This window comes from Eleutherodactylus coqui, chromosome 2 (assembly GCF_035609145.1).
Source record: "Eleutherodactylus coqui strain aEleCoq1 chromosome 2, aEleCoq1.hap1, whole genome shotgun sequence".
NCBI lineage: Eukaryota > Metazoa > Chordata > Amphibia > Anura > Eleutherodactylidae > Eleutherodactylus > Eleutherodactylus coqui.
The window spans coordinates 334,612,119-334,633,715 of NC_089838.1; the positions used below are offsets into that span (position 1 = coordinate 334,612,119).

The following is a 21,597-nucleotide window of genomic DNA, read 5'->3' on the forward strand; positions in this document are numbered from 1 at the left end:
AGCAGAGGGATGCCGCTCGCAAACTCTTCCCTGGAGGCTTTTTGGTCAATTAGTGACGCGATCTGATCCAGCCAGACCGCCATGGAGCGAGCCACAGAAGTGGCCGCGATATTGTATTTTATAATAAGGCTGGACGTGGACCAGGCCTTACGCATGGTTATGTCCACTTTATTATCCAAGAAGTCCTTTAAGTGGGACGTATCTTCAAATGGTAATCCAGACTTCCTGGACACCATAGCGATAGCCGCATCTACTTTCAGCATTTCGTCCAGAAACGCCACCTCGTCTCCCACAAATAAAAGGCGCTCCTTGAACTCCCTAGGGATTAGCGGAGCCTGATCCACACAATCCCACTCGTTTAGGATTAGTTGTTTGAGTGTGGCATTTACAGGAAATGAAGATTTCCGTTGTGGAAGCAATCCCGCAAACATATCGTCTTGCGCCGTGCGGGGTTGCTGCACATCTTCCTCCACCTGCATGGTTCTACGTACAGCTTTTAAAAGTTGATCCATGTCACCTGGAAAAAAGGTACTTTTTCTCCTCCTGCAACACTTCCCTTTCCTGAAGGGACAGGAAAAGCACTGGTGTTTGGTGGAGGGGAGGTTTCTTTTATGCTCTGCCTTTTCCTGTCCCATCAGGTCAGCAGGTGAGCAACCTCCAGATGTATGCTGTCATGATGTCGAAGGGAAAGTACATTTCTCCTTCTTGGCAAATAGATCATTTTCATGGAGAGCTGGCAACACCTGTCGAACATGCACAATATGACTGTCAAGGATCTGGGGTCTGGGTATGGTAGTCCCTGAAAACAACCCACACCCCTGTCCCTACCTACTTGCCCTCCTGGTCTAAGCCCCTGGGTGACAACTGGGCGACGGTCCCTACACTTACTAGGGAAGCGGGGCACAGGGACCGATACAGACAAACACTGGAAACAAGCGAACACAGAGGAGAGTCAGACAGTGCGGGTCGGTAACAGGAAGGTACGTGGTACAAAGGGGTCAGGCAAAGCAAAGTCAGGTCCGAAGTCCGAGGGTCAAGAGCCGGGAGCGCAATCCAAATATGCAGGTGTAGCCTGGAGACAAACATACACTGGCAATGCTGGAAGGAAACAGGCACGTTTAAATGCTGTCAGAACTCCCGCCCCACCAGCTGATTGGCCCAGACATAAGGCAGCGATTGCGGAGATCCAGAAATCCAGCAGCAACTGCAGAACATGGTAATCAGGATGTCATGGCAATGGGGACGGCATCTGCCACATCCCCAGCAACTCGATCACCCAGGTGCCGCCCCCTGAGCACAGGAGCACGCGCCCGGAGCCAGTGTCCGGGACCCCGACGGCCAGGGGAGGTCACCAAGACCGGGGCTCCCCTGCGCCGCACCCGATCAGCTCGGGTGATCGTGCCCGCACCACCGGTCCTGAGACCCCGAGAGCCGCCGGTCCTAACAATGACAAACATGGGAAAAAAATAAGGATGTCATCCAAATAAAACCAACACAAAATGTCCAACGAACTTCTAAAGAACCTCATTTATGAAAGCCTGAAATACTACCGGCACATTGGTCAAACCGAAAGGCATCACAAGATTTTCAAAATGACCTTTGAAATTTGGGAGTATTGAAAGCAGTCTTCCATTTATCCCCCTTTCTGACCCGTATTAAGTTGTATTCCCCCTCAAGTCCAGCTTGGAAAACCAGCAGGCACCCATTAACTGGCTAAACAAATCAGGAATAAGCGGTAACGGATAAGAGTTGCACTTAGTGATCTTGTCGAGTTCCTTAAAATCTAGACATGGTCGCAGACCCCCATCTTTCTTCTTAATAAAAAAAAACCGACAGCTACTGGCGAATTGGATGGGTGTATGTGTCTCTTTCTCAAACTGTCTGTGATATACTCCTCTCTGGACCTGACACATTATAAATGTGACTTTTGGGTAGCTAGCAACCTGGAATGAGGTCAATAGTGCAATCCCCCGCCTATGAGGTGGTAACTTGTCTGCTTCCTCTTTAGAAAAAAAGTCAGCAAAGTCCTTGGTGTACTAAGGTAACTCCTCGGTTTGTACCGCAGAGACATTGATTCCATGACAAACAACATTATTTTCTCTGTATGTAACAACCCAATCTTAAGACAAACATCTGGCACAAAGAATTTTAAGCAGTTCTGGGACAGTGGAGTGGAATAAATGGCTGATACAGTTATTGGGTAATCCAAGGGTCTTATATCAAGTCTCAGCTATTTGGTAACCTCATAGTAAATTAAATTAACTCCAGCTCCATTATCTAAAAAGATTGTTACCGAGCAACTATGCCCACCAATACGGATCTCTGCTGGAAGGACCAACCTGGAGGATGATATCCAGGCGACTTGCAGACCCAACGTGAACATTGTGAGGGTTATGAACATATTAATTTATATATGTATGTATCTTTGATATACGTTTCCGGAGGCTGTAGGCCTAAATTGTACACTCTATTCTGTGTCCTATAAAAAGCTCTGCTACATTAAGTACAGGTGTAATCTTAAGTGTCCATCATGTCTCCAAGAGCTTGTTTATCTCGTTACACTGATCAAAAGGTTGTATGGAATGCTTTGTTAATGTAGAGTGTGATGATAATCAGGATACCAGACACGATGTCTACATACAAACAAATAAAGCATTGTTTATAGAGAAGACAAAATTATGTACCAGTAAAACAGGTCGACCTCTGTAAAGCAGTTCAACCTCTGATACGCCTACTATTTTTTGTATAAGAAAGACAATGTACACAATAAACTCAGATTGCTCTAAGACACGACCGTGATGCCTGTGTCTATTGCTTTCTCATGGTGGCTGCCATAACCACCTCTGATTTGGAGCCCCACAGCATATTAACGTAACATGGAAAAATCCCTATCAGTAATTGGCGCCCGATCGCGGGGCTTGATGGAACAAGAGGACCACCTACACCTCGAACCCCCCCGGACCCAGATGGGATAAGGAGCCACTCGGAACCACGGATTGACAAAAACTGCGCAGTAAGGTAAGGTTTTATCTTGCCACAATCTATCCGTGCTTCCTGGCTGCTCCTTTCCTGTCCGAGGGGTAAGAAGTGCATGCCTCTTATAAATCTTCAAGCTTTTTAAGAATTCATATGGTGGGCTGAATATGCTGTGCGGGTGTTTAACTGTTATTGTCTTTATTTGTTACTTTGCATGGTCAGTGTACAGAATATGATACCCTATTGCCAATCTCTGGAAGGCATGGTATAAATTATACCAGGGAAGCCTAAAGTATTCAGGGGATAAAACCCCTGATGGGATCCTCTTATTAACATAAGAGAAGTAGTAGAGACGAGGTAAAATATGCAAGGTGAGGAAGTACAGAATATGAAACCCGCTTGCCGATCTCGGGAAGGCATGGTATAAATTGTACCAGGGAAGCCTAAAATTTTCAGGGGATAAAATCCCTGATGGAAGCCTCTTATAGGTATAAGAGAAGTAGTTGAGACGGGGGGAAATAAGCAGGGTTGGGAAGTACCGACACTTTTAGACAAGTGAGGAAGTACTGACACTTAAAAAAAGTACTGACACTTTAGTAACTGACATGCAAATGTTTTTGTCTATATGTGTGTGTATAAATGGAAGGACCTGTATGAGAGTTAGACTGTGTTATATGGTGTATACTGTCCGGTAACCAGAAACGAAATGAAGCAAAAATGACCAAATGCTGAGCCAGACCACAGGGGGTGGAACTAGGTGACGTAAGGAGATGGGAGGGAAGAACAATAGGAACAGGTCTTGCTCCACCCTACACACAGTCCAGCCTAGGTGAGAAGTGTGTCTCCATTTTAAGTGGATGTTGGTGTATATATATGTATATTGTGGTAATGTATAGAGTGAAGGTCACTCTTAGACTCCATGTTAAGTCTCTCACTTGAACAAATAGAGTGACCAAAGGAGGGGCATCTAATTTTATTCCTGAGACTAGTTGTGTGAGATAATAGCCCAGGATTACCACAGTGTATATATGTATATACAGATTCGTGGAATATGTGGAATTCAAAAATATTGAGTTGTGTTAATTTGAATATTATTGAATTAAGATATTAATATGAGATAATTGTGTACTTGAAACACCTGATAAGTACTTTAGTCAAATTAATAGCAAAAGTTCTATTTAAAGTGTATCTCATTTCCAATTAACAACAGTATTTTATTTGAAGAGTGTATAAAGAAAATAATAATAAAAATAATAAGCCTCTTGATGTACATAAACCGCCAGCCATTGTCCATACTGCTGGTAAAGAGGATAAGGTGTGAAAGATAGCTAAAGAAATTGGCAAATGAATATTGGTCCCCATCCCACTTATTAGGGTCCCAATCAACTACAGTATGAACCTTTTATAGTGTCTAACTCTCTTTAAAGCGTAATTTGAACTAAGTCTTGCTCCTTGCAGCAATATATATTAATAGCGCTGTGAACAGGATTACGCAGAGAGTAATACACTAGTTTGTTTTAAAGGAAAATTTTGATAAACTGATAGTTGAAGAATTTCTTGTGATAATCTGGCACAGTGTGAAAATGTCGCCGTTTAAGAAAATCCGAAATAGTACGAAAATGTCGGTAGCTAAGAACAAAGAAGTGTCCGATGAATTGTTAATTATGCCAGGGTGGAATAAAGCCCCCTATAATATATTGGCCGCTGAGTGGTCGCAGTGTGGTGAATATCAGTATGTGGGTAGAAATGGGCATAAGTTGTATTGTGTTTGTCATTGGGTAGCCTATTCTGAGCAAATTGTGTAAAAACCGCGGTACTAAGAGTTTTTCTTATCTATACATAATTCGCTCATTATTGGAAGTCTGGTGTACAGTAAATACAATCCCAATTTCTACTTCACATATTATCAGTCCGTATAGGAATGAATAAAACCCCCCTTAGTGAGTGTGAATTTGCAGTTTTTGTAAGGTGGGGGCAAGTGTATTACACTCTAAGTTCATTTTGAATAGTCAGCCCAGGTTATTTGCACAATAGAAGATGGTCACAGGCAGTGGAACCAGTTATACAGCTATTTGTCTGGAGAAGTTTCTGTGTTCTATAGAAGATAAGATACATTTCAAAGGGTGGAGTACTGGGCTTTAGAAGACCTACTTGTCTTTGCAAAGAAATCTGAATTAAGAATTGGTTATATTTGGCTACACAGGAAGTATGTTGTATTATATATATATATACTGTTCAGTAGCTGAAAATGAAATGAGAAAAGAATTCAAAGATGTTCTCTCATTGTCGGGTTAGTTCCCTCTTCCATCTTCACCCCCTCCTTCATCTCAATTCCAACCGTCTCCTCCCCACCCTATGCCAAGTCATCCACTCCAAGGTCAAACATTGGACTGGAGGGATGGACCTGCTGGCATTGTGGACAACAGAACCCGGATTGGAGAGAGAGCTGCCCTGCTTGCGGAGCTCCTCGGCACAAACCGGTTATGCCTATGCTCAGTAGATCCTAGGCTAGTGAGTGGAAGCATGAGAAGGAGGACAAGGAGGAGATGCAGGAGTATATGTAGAACAGGGAAGGCAGCGGGAACTATAATCTAAAATTATGTGAAAGACTATTGTGGCACAGATTGGGATAAAATTAAACATAGAGAATTGAGAAGTGGTAAAATATTTTTAATTTGTCTGAAACATTGGGGAAAAAGAAAAAAAAATTGAGAGAATCCTCCTTGTCTCTTTCTAATATCACACAAAGAGAAGGAAGAAAGTGTAAAACAATTCTATGCCCCCCTTCAACAACGTTTGTCAGATCTGGGATATAGGGGCATAGAAGAGAAGGGTAAACATGTACTTAGTATGGCCTTTGTAGAAGGTCTATTGAAATCCCTAAGGTCATAGATAATAAGCCAGAGTGGAGACAGTCTGAATCTCCGGCCCCTTTTCAGACAAAAGGGCATTTATGTAACTGTCCTGCAGGCTTGGACTCCGCCTGAGGGGACTGTGCTGTTGCAATATGTTAATGACTTTCCAGCTTTGTGCTGAGGATATGAAACATGTCAATCTGCACCCATTTCTCTTCTAAAATTTTTTTAGCAGAAAATGGCTGCAAGGCTTAAAAAGGAAAAATTACAGCTTTGTAAACAAAAGGTTGTTGTCTAGCTCAAGAAGGCAGACATCTCACAGAACGACGCAGGGCTGCAGTTCAAGCCATTTCTGTATCTTCTTCTGCTGCCAAAGCTTCGCACCTTTTTGGGACTTGTCTCATACTGCCGTCCCTGGCCTTTCATGCGACAGCAGTATTGACGCAAAAACATGGAGGACGTCCACGGTCACTTGGGTATTACTCCGGTAGCCCGAGGAGCCCCTCCTGTGTCTGTGCGGTGGCAGCAGTACAAGTAAGGGTTGACAAGTCTTCTGAGTTAGTCCTGAACTACCCCCCCTAGTGGTTCTCACCCCTCATGACATCCAGAGTATACTTACTCAAGTACAACCTAAACATCTGTCTCTAGCTCGTCAAATAAGGTTGCAATGTGCTTTGCTCATGCCCCCCCCTTTAATATTTCTTTTCAATGGTGAACCCGGCTACTCTTCTTCCAATCGAGTATCCTGTTTCAAATGGGGGAGGGGGAGGCATAGGTGATCAAATGGGGGAGGGGGATGCATAGGTGATCTATGTACTACAGATCAGCTATTTAAAAAAAAAAATTTTTGCAAATAAGAACGTGATCTATTTGGAATAGAATATCAGCATGATTGTCTAGCATTGATGCAACAAGAAAGTTTAAGTTTTAAAGAGTTATTGAAACCCCTTGTTAATACATATTTTGAGTTGTTTTTATAGATGGTACCAGGGTGATTGATGACTCCACACCAGATATGCAGTGTTCACACAACAAGATCTCTAAAAGCAGAATGCCTCCGCATGTCTCAGTACAAGAAGCGGAACTGAAGGCCCTCACTGAGGCGTGTAGAGTGACAGAAGGTAACCATTTACACTGACTCCTGGTATGCATTCGGCATAGATCATGGTTACGGCCCAATATGGAAGGCCAGACATTTTTAAACTTCTGTAGGACAACCCATTGAGAATGGTGTAGCAGTACAGAACCTTATGAAAGCCCTACTCCTACCAGACAAAGTAGCAATCCTGAAGGTGAAAGCTCATACTAAAGCCAACAGTGCAGAAGCAAAAGGCAACGCCCTAGCAGACTTCAGCGCAGACAGCGGCCCTCAAGCCGTGGAAGAAAGAAGAAAAGAAGATACTGACCGCACAAGTCAGAGACTATGATTTGGACTTTGATAAAAATTTGAACATTGATGTACTAAAGACATTACAGTCACAAGCCAGCAAAGAAGAAAAAGATAAATGGACTAATATGAGAGCAGTAGAACAGGGTGGCGTATGGCAAACAGTCAGTAACTTGCCTACCACGATCCCTGTACCCCATGATGGCCCAGCTGATCTATGGAAAGACTCACCTATCGGAGGCAGCTATGCTACTGATGCTTGAGAGAGAAAGGGTTGCCCCCTGGGTTCTTTGTAGCTGCTACATCATTTGTCCAGTTTTGCATGAGCTATGCCGTAAGCAACAGGGTAGAAGTAAATTGACCACAAAGGCACTTGCCAGGACCACTCTACCCATTTCAGGGATTGCAAATTGACAACATTCAGCTCCCACGTGTTGGGAAGTATGAATATGTGCTTGTTGTTGATGTTTTTCAGGTTGGAGGCGTACCCTGTTACAAAAGTAAATGAGCAGGTAACCGAAAAGAAGCTCATGAATAAGGTAATCTGCAGATACGGGGTACCAGAGGTAATCGAGTCAGATAGAGGTACACATTTCACAGGTGAAATAATGCAACACTTCATGTCTGCCCTGGGTAACTCCCAGGCATTTGACACCCCTTATCATCCACAAAGAGCCAGAAAACCATATTGCATTATAATATTTCTCTTCAGGCAATGAAACCCTGCACCAGAGGAAAACGAAAATGGTATGATACCCTATTAGGGGGAATTGGTACAGGTGTAGGGGTTCTAAACTCTATAGATTTAGAGGTGATGAAGAATAAAATGGTTGGGGTAGGACAGGATGTTTCTAGATTGATAAATGTTCAGGCACAATGCATGCCTTCCTTGTTCCTCCCCCGATGTCTTGCATTAGGATATGATAAGGATGTATTAACGCTTTTTAATCTGGTTTTGCGGTTTAAAAGGATTTGTTTGTAAATATGAGTAAATTCATGAACTATACACAATGTAGCCTGCAATATGTATATATGATTCACGAGAGGGACAAAGCAGTCAGATGTGATGACAAATAATGAAAAATTGTGGAGAAATATTTTCAAGAATGTAATTCCAGTAGCATCTTGGATACGGCCCGGGGCTGATGGTATAGAATGCTCTGATGAGTATAGCACTGGGGAAATGACTTTATGATGTAAAGGACACAAGCCTGATGTGTAAGTTTGTAGTACTACCTGTGGTGTTTGGACCGCCTCTATATGCTTTCCAATATTGGTTGCCCAAGTTCACAGGTATGATGATTTATAGTGAAAATAAAACCCATGGTATAGAGAACTGTGAAGAAACACTGGATGGCCTAGCATGCGGACGGAGTACAGCCGCATATGAGCCATGTTTCCTGCAGCCTTCAGTCAGCATATGTGATTGGACGGTGGTACCTGCTTCTTCCCATATGCTGATGGAAGTTGGCCCCCAATATATATGCTTTGTTACCAACCAAACTAAAACCACCAGTATGTATAATCTCACCACTCCATTATCTGGATGTATACAGAACATATCGGTGATACATTGGTTTACAGAAACTTACACCTTTTTGCCAGATGCTGAAGCTGCAATAAAGTATTACTAGCACCCAGATGCTATCCCTATGTCAACTCTGACTGTATCCTTGGGTAGAATTGTAAGACTAATGATAGATACTGAACACCTTTAAAAACATTTGGATGTTACTAACCTCTCCCTTATGGAATTAGAAAAATGTATGGGTAGGAGATAACCTAGTCAGCCTAGGTACTAAGATCCAGGTAGACACAGAGTATAACTGGTATGATATTTTTACTGAATGGTCACCTATTGCAGGAAAGATGATGGATTTTATGTTTCACCCTTTACTAATACTGTTTCTTTTGTTCATTCTTTTGAGTGCTTGCAATTTATGGAAATTCTGTGGGATACGGAGACAAGCAAATTATCTGGAATCGCTCCCTCTACGATATCGTTAAAACAGTCATACGTAAAAGAGCAACAACAGTGGGGATCCGGCGAAGAGGATAGAAAGACCGGCGGGGGTGGCTTAGCACCCTTGATAGTACCACTACAAAGGCTCTTTTCAAGATGGACTGTTTCAAAATGGGGGATTGTGAGGGTTATGAACATATTAATTTATATATGTATGTATCTTTGATATACGTTTCCGGAGGCTGTAGGCCTAAATTGTACACTCTATTCTGTGTCCTATAAAAAGCTCTGCTACATTAAGTACAGGTGTAATCTTAAGTGTCCATCATGTCTCCAAGAGCTTGTTTATCTCGTTACACTGATCAAAAGGTTGTATGGAATGCTTTGTTAATGTAGAGTGTGATGATAATCAGGATACCAGACACGATGTCTACATACAAACAAATAAAGCATTGTTTATAGAGAAGACAAAATTATGTACCAGTAAAACAGGTCGACCTCTGTAAAGCAGTTCAACCTCTGATACGCCTACTATTTTTTGTATAAGAAAGACAATGTACACAATAAACTCAGATTGCTCTAAGACACGACCGTGATGCCTGTGTCTATTGCTTTCTCATGGTGGCTGCCATAACCACCTCTGATTTGGAGCCCCACAGCATATTAACGTAACATGGAAAAATCCCTATCAACATCCTCTTATCTATCAGGCCAGCAAGTTCCCCTGACTGAGACCCTCAGAAAGGACAAACCTGTATAAAGTGTCCTTTATAGCTGCAGAAAAAACAGCGACCTCTGCCACCTTGCTTCTCCCTTTTCCCCGTGCCACTATATAAAGAGCCTTATTACATGGGTTCATTAAACTCAACGGGCTCTACAGAAGAGGCAAAGGATAGCTCATTTGTTCGATCACTCATCCACCGACTAATCCGTATGGCTAGGGAATTGACCTCATCAAGAGTTCTAGGTGTGGGATGTGAAACCATGAGATTCTTTATCCTATCGCAAAGCAAAATTGACTGCGCAGTGCGGGGTCATTCCACTTTAAATCATTAGACCAATGGCAAAGCTCTGCGCAAAAATCTTCGATAGGTAATTTTCCCTGACGTAGGTCTCTGATTTTACCCTTCACCAGGAATACCCTATCGGGGTCATCATAGATCAGACCCAAAGCCGAAAAAAATGAGTCCACCAATGAAAATGCCCAGGCCTGGGGATCTCCCTGCAACCTGGAGATTACCAGCCCTACCCTCTGAGACTCATCACCAGAAGAAACAGGGCGCAGTTTAAAATACAATTTAAGGATTCTTTGAAAACAAAAAATTTCTGCCTTTTACCAGAAAAAAGATCTGGCAGATCCAGCTTAGGTTCTCTAACTAAACCCATACCGCCTAAGTGTTGTTGCTTGACTCCCGCAACCTCGATAGCCAGAGACCCAAGCTGATTGGATAATACCTCTATGGGATCCATACTACTGCTAGGCAAAACAAAAAGCCACTGAGGAAACATCTGGCTGCTTATTATGTCACGTCCGTGCAGAACACAAGTTCCTCCCTTAGCACGGACATGATAACAAATACAGTAGATGAAAGACTATTGCACTGAAGAACAGTGCGCACCACAACTGAAGTATGTAACCCAGATGTAAGGCTCATGCGACACCAAAGTACAACACTCAGCACGGTGACAGGGAACATACACACTGTAGAAAATAGCGGCAGACCAAGCTATGCTGAATGGTAGCACCCCTCCAAGGAGAAGGAAGCCTGGCCCTAACTTAGCAGGGGAGGTGAAGGGTCCCTGCTTAGAAGCGGAGTATTCATCTCCATAGAGACGGCCCTGCTATCTTCATCCACGGGCCCTGACTGTCCCTCAAGGGACCCCTGGAGAGATGAACCAAACAGCTGAGCAAAACAGAAATGAAAAGCAAAAATACAACTGAAAAGGAATCCGCAGCAACTTATCTGCAGGTAGAAAAACAGCCAGCACAGTAGAGCTCCAAACTCCAAGTTCTCCATTATGGAACAGAATAAGCAGCACTGATCACCAGGAGGGGTGAGAATATAAAGTCACTCTGCACCTGAAAACTGGCAGAGTGAATAGAAAACCACACCTCCACCCTACTCCCAGGCATGACTAATCCAGCATGCTCTAACCCATAGAATCTTACAAGTTTATGTACAAGCTTACGCGGTTTCCATATTATAAATAATGTTACATTGCCTTACATTATTCTTATTGTTATAACTAAATGCCAGTAAAAAGATCTTTAAAAAAAAATGCCTTGCATCAACGCGGCTGTCATGTGGTTGGGAGCGCGAAATGGAGGCGGGATTCATGGCCTGTTATTACCTTTGCCAATGTGTTGCTAGCCTTATTGTTACACATTTTACCACCATATCTGGCGCACACTGCATGAGGAGAAACATTGTAAGACAAAAATATTTAACACAAAAATGTAAAACGAGTGCAGAAAACACCACAAACAGAAAAGCATTGTTTGCACAAAGCTTTAGATTTCACTAATGGCTTCCAGCTAACATCTGGCAGTGTATTGAGCAATGACACGGGTATTTAGTGCGCATTTGTGAACCTCTCATAGACTTCTATGGGACCTTTGGTGCACAAATATAAGAAACAAATCAAAAGATTCTATTCTCTACATATTGTGCTACAAATTTTGCATATGCAAATAGTCGTGTGAAGTGACCTAATAATGAAGCCATTACAAAAATGCCAGAAAAGAAGTTCCAAACCTATAACCTGCTGCAATTTCCAAAAACCACAGTGCTTGTAGCAGATTTATTAACTTTTTTAGTTAAAATTCAACCATAACAGTTTTTGCTAAAAAAAATGTGAGCCCCTCCTCCCTCCCCAAAAGCCTATTAGTACTGAGGCATTTTTTTTTAAGAAAATTGCTGGACATGTAGTCACCTGTTTATATGTTTTTCTTGTACTATTTGTTAAAAACGAAAATAGTTACTGGTCTGTGTGAATTCGTAGATGATTAAGAACTTGTGATTTCCTAGTAAAACATTTTCCACATTCTGGACATGAATATGACTTCTCTCTTTTGTGACTTCTCTGATGCTCAACGAGATTTGCTTTTCTAGCAAAACATTTGCCACAATCTGAACATAAAAACGGCTTCTCTCCTGTGTGAATTATCTGATGTTTGGTAAGATGCGATTTCCTAGTAAAACACTTCCCACATTCTGAACACGAGAATGGCTTCTCAGCTGTGTGAATTTCTTGATGCACATCAAGTCTTGCTTTGCTAGCAAAACATTTGCCACATTCTGAACATGAAAATGGCTTCTCTCTTGTATGACATCTCTTATGTTCAACAAGATTTGCTTTTCTAGCAAAACATTTGCCACAATCTGAACATAAAAACGGCTTCTCTCCTGTGTGAATTATCTGATGTTTGGTTAGATAAGATTTCCTAGTAAAACACTTCCCACATTCTGAACACGAGAATGGCTTCTCCCCTGTGTGAATTCTCTGATGTACATCCAGTCTTCTTTTGCTAGCAAAATATTTGCCGCATTCTAAACATGAAAATGTCTCTTCCTCTACATGAATTAGCTGATGTGTAACAAGATTTGATCTATTTGAAAAACAATTCCCACAATCTGAACATAAATATGGCTTCTCCCCTGTGTGACTTCTCTGATGTATAACAAGAAGTGATTTCTTTGAAAAACACTTTCTACATTCTGAACATGGAAATGGCTTCTGTCCTGTGTGAGATCTCTGATGTCTAACAAGATATGATTTCACATTAAAACATTTCCCACATTCTGAGCATGAATATGGTGTCTCTCCTGCGTGACTTCTCTGATGTATAACAAGATACGATTTTGTTGTAAAACATTTCCCACATTCTGAACATGAATATGACTTCTTCCCTGTATAAGCTCCTTGATGTTCTTGTCTTTTGAGATTTTTCTTCTGCTTATCAGTCTGCGATGGATCAGATGATGTGAAATGTATAAGAGGATCAGATGATGGATCATCATTGTGAAGGGCTGAGGTAATATCCGGGATAATGTCAGGTTCTTCATATGTATCTGTATCATATTTACAATCTTCAGATATCAGATAGCCCTCTAAGCTCACAATATCGTTATCTGAAAAAATTGTTAATGATTTTACTATTATTGAACAAAAGTAAAACTGACAGTGATATTTTATAACATTTCTATAAAAATTAGAAACTCACAAAGCAAAATGCAAATAGTCAGTAATAAGCGAACTGAACACAATCTAACAGTAGACCTCAGAGTGAGGACCAGTAGATCATGATGTTCAGCCACCAGGCTGTTATCTTGCAGCTTTCCCTTTCTGTGGTGAAGCCTTCATCTTCAATGTACCTGTCACCATGCTTCTAGTAAATGCTCATTGGAGAACCATAAAGGTTACTGTCATTTAGTACAATGAGGTGTTGTCTGTCTGTCACACATATCCTGAGTTCTACATTCACTTTATCACAAACCAAGATAAAGGGGAGTAGAAAACCAATATACCTGGCTATATGGTTATATTGAAGACTCATTTTGAGGCCCTTTCGGTCCAAACAGCGGTATCATTAATAATCTGAAATCCATACGATGAGTTTTACCTGGATATGGCAGATGGGCCTCCATGTTTTGATCAAATCATGGAGTTAACAACCTTGTGTTTTCATGTGGGTGGTATAGACAACAGCAGTTAATAAATATGTATGAGGGCGGAGGCATGTTTCTTTTTGGCCTGGTTGACATCACCTGCAGCCATTGCATCTGCAGCTGTCTCCCCTGCTCTATTAATGAAGAGGGGAGACTCCCTCTCCTCACACACATGGGCAATCTTGCTTCTGCACAAAAACTATGGTGAAGTGGGAGTGAAACTCCTCTTGCCTTCTCCTTCTCCTATGGATCACTACAGTCCTCATGATCTTGCTTTTCATGCCTAATCAGACCCTCTCTGCTAATGCAGCAGTCAATACAGCAGGACCAAAATTGCACTCAGGGGCGTAGCTAGAGGCTCATGGGCCCGGGTGCAAAAGTTTAGCTTGGGGCCCCCTTCCAGACCCGTCCACCCACCACTCCTTTTCACAGCTACTCCTTGTATATCACTTTTAGCTACATTACTGTTTTTTTTAATGACCCATTCACGGATCATTAGTAATCAGGGGTTTTAGATTTTTAAAACATCCAGAACACAAGCCTCAAGGCACGCTTTGCTTCCCCAAGAAAGAAAAAAATAATTCTATATACACATACATAATACAGGCACACATACATTGGGGACAGCATGAGCTAACTTTTATAACATGTTAGGGCTCATGTGCACGGCCAGGTTTTCACCACGTATTATGCACACGTGGTAATCCCAGCATGCTCTCTTTCTCTGCGTACCACGTAACGTGAGCCCTGTACACTTGTATGATACACTGCCCATACACATTACATTGTTTCCATACGCATTGCCACTCTAAACAGAGTGGGGAATTAGAAAAAGAATCCCCCTGTGCATGTGCAGTGCTACACAAAACCGTATGTGGTCCCTACCGGCAGCGTGCACGGCTGGGAAATGTGTGAGATGCTGGTGGTCTCCCACAGTGTTGTAGGCTTACGGCTGTGGCATTGAGCCCTTAGTCACCAATACAGCGGCTCGGTTCTAGCATACCTCTAATAGTGAAGTCAGGTGCCGGCTCGCAGAACCCCCCTCACTCACCCCCACTCCCCATCACACAGAACCCCCCTCACTCACCCCCACTCCCCATCACACAGAACCCCCTCACTCACCCCCACTCCCCATCACACAGAACCCCCCTCACTCACCCCCACTCCCCATCACACATCACACAGAACCCCCCTCACTCACCCCCACTCCCCATCACACAGAACCCCCCTCACTCACCCCCACTCCCCATCACACAGAACCCCCCTCACTCACCCCCACTCCCCATCACACAGAACACCCCTCACTCACCCCCACTCCCCATCACACAGAACCCCCCTCACTCACCCCCACTCCCCATCACACAGAACCCCCCTCACTCACCCCCCATCCCCATCACACAGAACACCCCTCACTCACCCCCACTCCCCATCACACAGAACCCCCCTCACTCACCCCCACTCCCTATCACACAGAACACCCCTCGTTTCCCCCACTCACCATCACACACAGAACACCCCTCACTCACCCCCTCCCCCTTCTTAATCATACCGAGGAGGTTCCCTCTCACTGACTGCACTTACTTTCACTATGGTCTCTGCGCAGGCAGGCACATCGGTGCACATATCCGGGCACATCGGTGCTTCCTCCCAGGACCTCCGCTCAGACTCCTCCCCTCTGATGATCTCTGTGCTGGAGAACCAGATGGGGGAGGGGTCTGAGCGGAGGTCCTGGGAGGAGCGCCGATGTGCAGGAGAGCCTGCCTGCCTGCGCAGAGACCATAGTGAAAGTAAGTGCAGTCAGTCAGTGCCGCCTGACTGACTGCAAAGTAAGCCCCGTGGGCCCCCAGGGGCTCAGGGGCCGGGTCGCAACCGCACCCCCAGCACCCCCTATATGTACGCCAGTGATTGCACTCATGCCCCGTGTACACCAGATAGCACACACCAAATTCCAGCTACTATGTAGTCCCGTCCTACTTTAAATACAAATTGGGTAATGTAGATACATACAAAGATATCACATTTCATCCATATTTAGTTTGTACTTTGGATGAATGGGGGAACATACAGCGGAACCTGACCAATCCCAGACTTTATAAATCTACATACATATCTGCAGCCAGTGACTGAGGAGAATCTGTGACTCTTCTCTGCTGTATTTAGTAACCTGGGCAGTTACCTGTAGGAATCTCCTCCTTAATCTCCTGCTTGATCCTTACATTTATCTTTGTGGCGTTAATATTGCTTAGATCCTCATCCTGGTACAAAAGCTGTAAGACAAATATTGTGATAGTCAGAAGACAGTTGGACGGTTTTACATGACCTGAAATGCTCATTAGTCATCATGACAACCCAAAATGACCTGACAGGAGTAGTTATCTGAGCCACATAGCTGCAGGTCTAGAAGGACATAGATATTAGATGGTGGGCTCAATGACACCTCAGGAACCTCATACACATGTATATTCGGCATAGCTAGACATGCTCCAAATTGTCTCAGTTGAGGAGATCAATGTCTACCAGACACATCCGCTGGTTGTCTCGGGAAATAAAGGAGCAGAAAGATATAAATCCAACCTGTTGGTTCATTATTCCCACCAGCAGTCTCCACCACCAGAAAACTGGGAGAAGATCCAGACAAGATGTAATGTCTCTGGTCAGTGGTAATCCTGCCATCTCCACCGGCCTCATCATACAAGGAGAAGACATCTAATAAGACTGAAGACAAGAGCTTCACAGCCTTCTATAGATCAGAGAGACATCTCCATCTACCTGATGGTCCTGTGGAAGAAGAGGACGGGGACATCTCTCTGGGGTTCTCCTCTTACTGGATGGAACTGTAAGAAACACAGATGGACACTGAAGTCATTCTTTATATACAGATAATAAAGTCCTCATGGATTTAGTCCTGTCTATTACCTGGTAATGGGAGCGGCTGGTGGGTCTCCATAATGACGTCTTTGTACAGATCCTTGTGTCCTTCTAAATACTCCCACTCCTCCATGGAGAAATAGACAGCGACATCCTGACACCTTATAGGAACCTGACAACACAATATATAGCCATCACCCAGAAGCCTCCATTGCTGTTACTGTATAATGTCCCAGTATTCCCTGCAGCGTCACCTCTCCAGTCAGCAGCTTAATCATCTTGTTGGTGAGTTCTAGAATCTTCTCTACATTGATGTCCTCATGTATCAGGGGGCGAGGTGGGGGTGACAAGGTTGGGCTCAGGGGTCTTCCCCATCCATCACACACAGGGGGCTGACAGCAATCACTAGAGGTCTTCTTCACTACTGTGTAATCCTGTATATGGGGAGACATTAATAAATATCACTACAGACATTTCCAGTATCCATTGCCTCTCCAGCCATATCATCTGTTATTACCATGGACAAAAATAATGTAATATGACATCATCAGAATCTCTCCCCTCTCCAGTGACACCATCAGTTATTACCATGGACAAAAATAATGTAATGTGACATCATCAGAATGTCTCACCTCTCCAGTAAGCTGGAAGATTATCTCTAGGGTGAGATTTAATATACTCTCCGCCATCTTGTCTCTGTCCTTCTCCATCCTTGACAGGCCAATCTGGGAAATTGTTATATAGAAGATAACAACAGAGGATATTATATTGTCGGACCTGATGGGAAAGAAGATGAATCAATATGAAAACCACAGAAATACCAAATGATAAATACTTTTAATGGTGAAAATGAGGGGTCTCTCCCACAATCGTAATTTGCTGCATATTTGCACAATTGAAATAAACCTATTCCGTGCGTATTTTGGAATTTTTATGTATGTTAATATGCAGTGATAACAGCGTAATTATGTGTGTGAAAAAAGAAATGTAAAGGTCCGTTGCACTCCGAGTGGGGGATGCAGAAGACAAGCGGAGCCGAGCACTCTAAGCGGGGTATAAAGGACAGAGCTGGACAGCTGTGTTCTTCATACCCGGCCTGTGTTCTGGGAGCGGGATATAGATGAAACAATAGCATCCGCTGAATCCCGCTGTGAATTCCTCATAAGGCTGATCGTTGTCTTTCAGCATGCTAAAAAGACAAAAATCAGGGATGGCTGAATGAAAATTCAACGATGTAAGTGCAGTTACACACAACGATTATCGCTCAAAAGACCTTGTGTCTAAATGGGCCTTAAGAAGGTGCCGGAGATTTCCCCTTTTTATTCTGTGTAAATATGTAATGAATATGCAAATGTCAGGCATATTCAATGCGGATATTAACCGCACCTAAAGACTTGTATGCAGGATAAATGACAAGATAACTTTTTTTCGTGGGTCGGCACGATTACGACAGTTAAATATTTTTACATTTTTTTTAGATTTATTATATTATTACATATTTAAACTTCTGCAAATAAAATCCATTTGAATTTAAAAAAAAAGAAAATTAAAAAACAAAGTGTCATAACTTTTTTTTTCTTTCCATGGACGGAGATCTGTGAGGGCTTGGTTGTTGCATGATGAGCTGTAGTTTTTATGAGTCCCCTTTTGGGATACATACATAGTGACCCAGAGGAGTCCTACACAGTGCTGTAGCTACATTAGAGAACTTAGGAATTTACACAGGGATTTAAAGGTTAACTGCAGGTTAATCTACCCAGCAAAGGGGTTAGGTTTAATGTGCCCGGCAACTGGATTCTTTCCTATTGGCTGCTGGCAGTTCTGTCATTGGCCAGTCTGCCTGATGAGAAAGACTCAGGGACAGATAGAAAGAGAACAAGATAGAATAAGAGAATGAGAGAGAGACAGAGAAAGAGAAATAAAAAAGAGAGAGGGAGGGAGAGAAAAGGAGAGCAAGAGAAAGAGAGAGAAAGAGCGCGCAAGAAAGAGAGTGAGAAAGAGAGAGAGAGTAGGAGAGAGAAAGAGAAATAGAGAAAGCGAGAGAGAAAAAGAGAGAGAGAAAGAAAGAGAAAGAAAGAGAAAGAAAAGAGAAAAAAGAGAGAAAGAGAGAGAAAAGGAGAGATAAATAAAGAGAAATGGAGAAAGAGAGAGACGAATAGAGAGAGGAAGAGAGAAAAAGAGAGATTGAAAAAGAGAGAAAGAAGTGTGCAGTTACCATAGTTAGGTGATGGAGAGTAGAGTAGATGTGCGTGATGGAAGCTAGTTAATGAGCAGCAGTGAGGAGAGGAGGGGAGTGCAAATAGTGGCTGGTAGCAAGATTCCGGAGCGGGTGAACAACTGGGAATAAGAAAACGCAGGAGCCCTTCTTCTAACCGGAGTTCAAAGTGAGCCTGTGATGGAGAGGTAAACTGCCGAAGCTCCTGCATTAAGTGTCTAGTTCTGACAGAAGGGTTCCTGTAGAATCCAGCGCCATATATCACCTCACAGCCATATATCGCCAAGTCATCCTGTCTCCTCACAGCCAGATATCCCAAAGTCATCCTGCCACCTCACAGCAATATATCCCCAAGTCATCCTATCACCTAACAGCCATTCATCCCCAAGTCACCCTGTCTCCTCACATCCATATATCCCCAAGTTATCCTGTCACCTCACAGCCGGATATCCCTAAGTCATTCTGTTACCTCACAGCCAGATATCTCCAAGTCATTCTGTTACCTCACTGCCAGATAACCCCAAGTCATCCTGTTACCTCACTGCCAGATATCCCCAAGTCATCCTGCCACCTCACATCCATATATCCCCAAGTCATCCTGTCACCTCACATCCATATATCGCCGAGTAAGCCAGTCATGTCACAGCCAGATATCCCCAAGTCATCCTGTCACCTCACAGCGAGATATCTCCAAGTCATTCTGTTACCTCACAGCCAGATATCCCCAAGTCATCCTGTCACCTCACAGCCATATATCTCCAAGTCATCCTGTCACCTCACTGCCAGATATCCCCAAATCATCCTGTTACCGCACAGCCAGATATCCTCAAGTCATCCTGCCACCTCTCATCCATATATCCCCAAGTCATCCTGTCACATCACAGCCATAAATCCCCAAGTCATCCTGTCACCTCACAGCCAGATATCCATGAGTAATCCTGTCACCTCACAGCCATATATCCCCAAGTCATCCTGTCACCTCATAACAACGTGTATCAATACTGGGTAGACAGCAGCACACATGCCAAACTCATATACGAGGGAGGCTTCTTATATTGTGCAAAGGATGCACGCTTCCAACCTGGTTCTGGATCCTTAACCACGTCAATATAGACAGTCCAAAGCAGCATCCAGGGTAACTTCCAAATGATAGTTTCACTCATGTCATCCGGTGAGAATAATCTTTATTATGCACATACATCACGACAACGTTTCGACCGCATTGTCAGCGGTCTTGACAAAAACCGCTGACAATGCGGTCGAAACGTTGTCATGATGAATGGGCATAATAAAGATTATCTTCACCAGATGACGTGAGTGAAATTATCATTTGGAAGTACCCCTGGATGCTGCTTTGAATTATATATGGACTGTCACCTCATAACCATTGATCCCCAAGTCATCCTGTCACCTTACAGCCAGATATCTCCAAGTCATCCTGTCTATCTCACAGCCATATATCCCCGAGTAATCCAGTCATGTCACAGCCAGATATCTCCAAGTCATCCTGTCACCTCCCAGCCAGATACCCCTAAGTCATCCTTTCAACTCACATCCAGATATCCGTAAAATCATCCTGCCACCTCATAGCCAGATATAACCAAGTCATCTTATTACATCACAGCCATTTCTCTCAGAAAGTAGATGGAACATCAACTAATCTTCCCTGTGCTATTGGGGGAATAAAAGAATGCAGGCTATCTGTAAGCAGAGAGATGGTGAGGGAACACTTAGCTAACTAATATGAATTCAAGTCTCAAGGTCCAGATGAATTACATCCTAGGATACTAAAGGAGGCAGCAGAGGTAATTGCTGTACCACTCGCCATAATTTTTGAAAATTCCTGGAGAACAAGAGAAGTCCCAGAAGATTGGAAATGGGCACATGTTGTCTCTATCTTTAAAAAAGGGAAGAAGGTGGATGCAGGAAACTACAGGCCTGTGAGCCTGACTTCTATACTGGGAAAGATCTTTGAACAAATTATTAAACAGCATGTATGCAAGTACTTGGATGAAAATGGAGTAATTAACCAGAGCCAGCATGAGTTTGTAACAAACAAGTCATGCCAGACGAATCTAATTTCTTTCTATGATAGTATCACTGACTGGGGTGATGAGGGAAATGCGGAGGTTATAGTTTTTCTTGACCTTAGTAAAGCATTTGACAAAGTATCTCATACCATACTTATTGAAAAAATGACCAAATTTGGGATTGACAAGGTAACTGTTAGGTGGATTCACAACCGGCAAAGTAATCGTACTCAAAGAGTGGTCATAAGTGGCTGCACATCCAAGTGGAAGAATGTATCAAGTGGGGTACCACAAGGCTCTGTCCTAGGCCCAGTGTTCTTCAACATTTTTATAAATGATCTGGAGAAGGGAATTGATGGGAAACTGGTTAAATTTGCTGATGACACAAAGCTAGGAGGGATAGCTAACACTAGGAAAAAGAGAGAGAGTATTCAAAAAGATCTAGAAAAGCTTGCACAGTGGGCAGCGACTAACAAAATGGTATTTAACAAGGAGAAATGCAAAGAAAGGGCAAGAAGAATGAAAAAAGGAGAAATAAAATCGGAGGAATTGAGCTAAGGGGCAGCACATGTGAAAAAGACTTGGGTATACTAATAGATCATAGACTGGATATGAGTCAACAATGTGATGCAG

The 21,597-nt window shown here is 43.1% G+C and overlaps 1 protein-coding gene across 1 annotated transcript in view; it reads right to left on the reverse strand.

Annotated features, from left to right (window-relative positions):
- Positions 1–11,948: 11,948 nt before the first annotated feature.
- Positions 11,949–21,597, reverse strand: part of LOC136610384 (zinc finger protein 585A-like) — a 130,568-nt gene continuing 120,919 nt past the window's right edge. Inside the window, exons 9-14 of the mRNA XM_066589616.1 lie at positions 17,352–17,496; positions 16,974–17,153; positions 16,768–16,891; positions 16,621–16,685; positions 16,016–16,118; positions 11,949–13,314 (exon numbers count right to left, since the gene is read on the reverse strand). Coding sequence (XP_066445713.1) covers positions 12,161–13,314; positions 16,016–16,118; positions 16,621–16,685; positions 16,768–16,891; positions 16,974–17,153; positions 17,352–17,496 — 1,771 coding nt within the window. The 3' untranslated portion in view covers positions 11,949–12,160. The remainder of the gene's footprint in view (positions 13,315–16,015; positions 16,119–16,620; positions 16,686–16,767; positions 16,892–16,973; positions 17,154–17,351; positions 17,497–21,597) is intronic.